The sequence below is a fragment of the Colobus angolensis genome, unplaced genomic scaffold (assembly GCF_000951035.1).
Source record: "Colobus angolensis palliatus isolate OR3802 unplaced genomic scaffold, Cang.pa_1.0 Scaffold25, whole genome shotgun sequence".
NCBI lineage: Eukaryota > Metazoa > Chordata > Mammalia > Primates > Cercopithecidae > Colobus > Colobus angolensis.
The window spans coordinates 5,151,520-5,156,217 of record NW_012115710.1 but is presented as its reverse complement, the minus strand read 5'-3'; the positions used below and the strand labels follow the sequence as shown (position 1 = coordinate 5,156,217).

Sequence of the window (4,698 nt, the reverse complement as noted above, 5' to 3'; positions counted from 1 at the left end):
TTCCTTCCTTCCTTCCTTCCTTCCTTCCTTCCATCCTTCCTTCCTCCCTTCCTCCCTCCCTTCCTCCCTTCCTTCCTTTCTTTTTTCAGAGTTTTGCTCTGGTTGCCCAGGCTGGAGTGTAGTGGCACGGTCTTGGCTCACTGCAACCTCCACCTCCCAAGTTCAGGTGATTCTCCTGCCTCAGCCTCCCAAGTAGCTGGGATTACAGGTGCCCACCACCATGCCTGGCTAATTTTTGTATTTTTATTAGAGACGGGGTTTCACCTTGTTGGCCAGGCTATTGAACTCTTGACCTCAAGTGATCCACCCACCTTGGCCTCCCAAAGTGCTGGGATTACAGGTGTGAGCCACCGAGCTCAGGTGCGTCAAAATCTTTCACGATGCAGACCAGGTTGTTGGTAGCAAGCCGTAACCCTGTCATATACAGGCCTTGAAGAAACTGGCCATAAACAGGATTTCTGCAGCAATGTGACATGCTCTTGATGGCTGTCACGCACACTGCTAAAAGCTGTTGGTTTACTGGAGCAGGGCAAGGAACACTTTCTAGAATAGATCCAGAAAATATTTCAGACTTACTGATTTTTCTGACTCTGCGTTCACCTGTTGGTGTTATTGTCCAAGAGAACTTGGTAGAATGGCTTTTTCGTCCACATATGAATTCACGGACTCTAACTCCTCATTTGGATCAAATTGCTACTCTGATAGGAAATGGGAGAACTTCAATTGTTAAATGACATGGATATGATCCTGGAAAAATTATTTTCCCTCCCACAAAGGCACAAATGAAACAGGCCTTTATAAATAGTCTTACTTGGCAAACCCATTTAGCTGAGATCATAGGTGTTCTTGATACTTTCTGAAAACAAAATTATTTCAATTTTTGAAATTAACTAATTGGATTCTCCCTAAAATAACTAAATCTAAACCAATTGAAGGTGCTGAAAATGTTTGTACAGATGGGTCTAGTAATGGTAAAGCTTCTTATTCTGGATCACAAAGTAAAGTTTTCAGAGGCCTTATACTTCAGCTCAAAAAGCAGAGCTTGGGGCGGGTGTGGTGGATCACACCTGTAATGCCAGCACTTTGGGAGGCCGAGGCGGGTAGATCACAAGGTCAGGAGATTGAGACCATCCTGTAACACCGGGAAACCCTGTCTCTACTAAAAATACAAAAAATTAGCCGGGCGTGGTGGCGGGTGCCTGTAGTCCCAGCTACTCAGAAGGCTGAGGCAGGAGAATGGCATGAACATGGGAGGCGGAGCATTCAGTGAGCCAAGATGGCCCCACTGCACTCCATCCTGGGTGACAGAGTGAGACTGTGTCTCAAAAAAAAAAAAGCGGAGCTTGTAGCTGTAATTGAAGTGCTGACTGCTTTTGAGATGCCTGTTGCTGGGAGAAAAGCTGAGCGTTGGGAGAGAAGGTGAGGCAGGGCTTGCATATCTGCTAGACTTGCTGGCTCCTTGCTTCTAGCACTCGCATTATCTCAAGCAGCCATATGTTTCTCATTCACTTGATACAGTTTCCTTTCAATCCTCACCAGCTGTTTGTTTGAGCACCAATAAATAGCGTGGGCTTCCAGAGCGCTGGGTCTTTGCAGCCTCCGCACTTGCGATGGCCCTCGGTCCCACGTTCTCTCTCAAACTTGTCTTTTTCTCATTCCTTTGACTCCGCCAGACTTCATTGCCCCCACGACTTGGTGTTGGGTCTAATCACCCCAACACCTCTCAATGTAATTTCTGATTCTTCATACGTGGTTCATTCCACACAATTAATTGAAAATGCTTGGCCGGGTGCGGTGGCTCACGCCTGTAATCTCAGCCCTCTGGGAGGCTGAGGCGGGCGGATCACGAGGTCAAGAGAGTGAGACCATCCTGGCTAATATAGTGAAACCCTGTCTCTACTAAAAAATACAAAAAATTAGCTGGGTGTGATGGTGGGTGCCTGTAGTCCCAGCTACTGGAGAGGCTGAGGCAAGAGAATGGCGTGAACCCGGGAGGCGGAGCCTGCAGTGAGCTGAGATCGCACCACTGCACTCCAGCCTGGGGGACTGAGCAAAACTCTGTCTAAAAAAAAGTACAGCAAGAGTTCCTATTATTTGGGCATATGGTGGTATAGTGGTACCTCAACCCCAAATGATATGGCCTGTTGTAGGAGCTAAACATAAGGAGTCATGGAAAATATTAATGGCACTGAAAAAGATGAAGGCTTGGAAAGGGAAATATACTAAGTCAACACAATATAATCCTAATCACCTGTTAGAATTGACTCACAATGATTCAGTCTGGATACAGAGTTGTGTCCGTCCGCCTCTCCTGCTTGTAGTGGGTGATTTAAAACTGGATCTCCCTAATCATCATGTGACTTGTCAAGAATGTAGATTGTTTTCTTGTGTGAATTCTTCCTTTTATAATACTGATCATTCAGCCGGGCGCGGTGGCTCAAGCCTGTAATCCCAGCACTTTGGGAGGCCGAGATGGGCAGATCACGAGGTCAGGAGATCGAGACCATCCTGGCTAACACTGTGGAACCCCGTCTCTACTAAAAAAATACAAAAAGCTAGCCGGGCGAGGTGGCAGGCGCCTGTAGTCCCAGCTACTGGGGAGGCTGAGGCAGGAGAATGGCGTGAACCTGGGAGGCGGAGCTTGCAGTGAGCAGAGATCACGCCACTGCACTCCAGCCCGGGCGACAGAGCAAGACTTAGTCTCAAATAAATAAATAAATACATACATACATAATTGGCAGAAAAATTCTGCTTTGCTGTGGAATTCCCAAACTAATATAGACCAGAAACTAGCTAATCAAATCAACGATCTCCAACAAACTGTAATGTGGCTAGGAGATCGAGTAGTTAGTCTAGAATATAGAATGCAATTACAATGTGATCAAGATACTTCTGATTCTTGCCTTACTCCTCATCTGTGTAATGAAACAGAGCACGAGTGGGAAAGGGTTAAGACACATTCAAAGGGTCATACTGGAAAGTTAACTTTAGATATTGCAAAACTGAAAAAACAAGTATTTCAAGCCTCGGAGGCACATCTGACACTAATGCCAGGTACTAAAGTGCCTGAAGGAGCTGCGGACGGATTCGCAGCTATTTACCTGTTAAAATGGATCAAGGCACTTGGAGGCTCTGTGATTTCAAGGACGACTGTGCTTTTAATCTGCGTTGTTTGTCTTTGTGGCGTCTGCAGATGCGGATCCTGAATCCTGCGAAAAGCAGCCCACCGTGACAAAGCTGCCTATGCCTTTATCGCTTTGCAAAAACGAAAAGAGGGGACATGTTGGCAGCAAGCCGTAACCCTGTCATAAACAGGCCTTAAAGAAACTGGCCATAAATAGGATTTCTGCAGCAATGCGACATGCCCTTGATGGCTGTCACGCACACTGCTAAAAGCTGTTGGTTTACTGGAGCAGGGCAAGGAACACCTGACCCCACCCGGAGCGGAAAACTGCTCAAACCACAAACGATAGCAGGAGATGCCTGTGCCTTAACAACATGCTTTTACTGCGGATAATCAGCCAGGGCCTGTTTCTCTCCTCCTTGCTAAGAATGCTTTGTTTCCCATAAGGAATGCTTTTAGCTAATCTATAATCAATAGAAGCAATGCTTATCACTGACTTTCTGTCAGTAAAGGTGTGGGTCAGACTGTGTTGGTGGCTCTCAGCTCTGAAGGCTGTCAGCCCCGATTCCCACTTTATACTCTATATTCCTGCGTCTTTGTCTTAATTCCTCTAGCACCGCTGGCTTGGGGTCTCCACGACCAAGCTGGTTTCAACACCAGGTACGGTGGCTCATGCCTGTAGTCCCAGCACTTTCGGAGGCCAAAGCAGATGGATCACTTAAGCCCAGGAGTTCAAGACCATATGGGTTCATATGCACTTCTGAAAAATTTCGGTGTCTACTTCTATGAATTTAAGATTCGAGCATTAATCACCACCATCAGGAAACAGAACTGTCCCACCTCCACAGAGAAACTCCCTTGGGGTACCCCTTACTATTTAAATCCTCCTGGCCGGGCGTGGTGGCTCAGGCCTGTAATCCCAGCGCTTTGGAAGGCTGAGGTGGGTGGATCACCTGAGGTCAGGAGTTCAAGACTAGCCTGGGCAACATGGTGAACCCTTGTCTCTACTAAAAATATAAAATTTATCTGGGTGTGGTGGTGGGCGCCTGTTATCCCAGCTTCTTGGGAGGCCGAGGCAGAATTGCTTGAACCTTGGAGGCAGAGGTTGCAGTGAGCTCAGATTGAGCCACTGCACTGCGGGTTGGGTTACAGAGCAAGGCTCCGTATCAAAACAATAATAACAATAAAATCCTCTCTTAAATTCTAATCACCTGTATTCACAGCTGGTCTGTTTTCTATCGCTATATATAATTTTGTCACTTTGAGAATGTTATATAAATGGAATCATTCAGTATGTAACCCCCTCCTTTCTTTTTTTAGAGACGGAGTCCTGCTGTCACTGCTTACTGCAGCCTCCACCGTCTGGGCTCAAGCGATCCTCCCATCTCAGCCTCCCGAGTAGCTGAGCCCAGAGGCATGTGCCACCACACCTGGCTAATGTTTTTTTTTCCACTCAGCCCAGTCACCCAAGTTGTTATTTGTATCAATAGTTCATTTCTTTCTATTGCTGAGTAGTATTTTGTTGAATCCACTGGCGGCTTAAAGGACATTTGGAGGCCGGGCGCAGTGGCTCA

General features: G+C 46.7%; 1 protein-coding gene across 1 annotated transcript; it reads left to right on the top strand.

Annotated features, from left to right (window-relative positions):
* Nucleotides 1-2,068: 2,068 nt before the first annotated feature.
* Nucleotides 2,069-2,449, top strand: LOC105514880 (endogenous retrovirus group K member 18 Env polyprotein-like). Its single transcript, XM_011946533.1, has one exon. It carries the CDS (start codon nucleotides 2,132-2,134, stop codon nucleotides 2,447-2,449), a length of 318 nt encoding a protein of 105 aa, XP_011801923.1. The 5' UTR covers nucleotides 2,069-2,131.
* Nucleotides 2,450-4,698: the final 2,249 nt, after the last annotated feature.

What these genes read in the sequence shown, in the direction of transcription:
- LOC105514880 (XM_011946533.1), top strand. Translation starts at nt 2,132, where the DNA reads ATGATATGGCCTGTTGTAGGAGCTAAACATAAGGAGTCATGGAAAATA.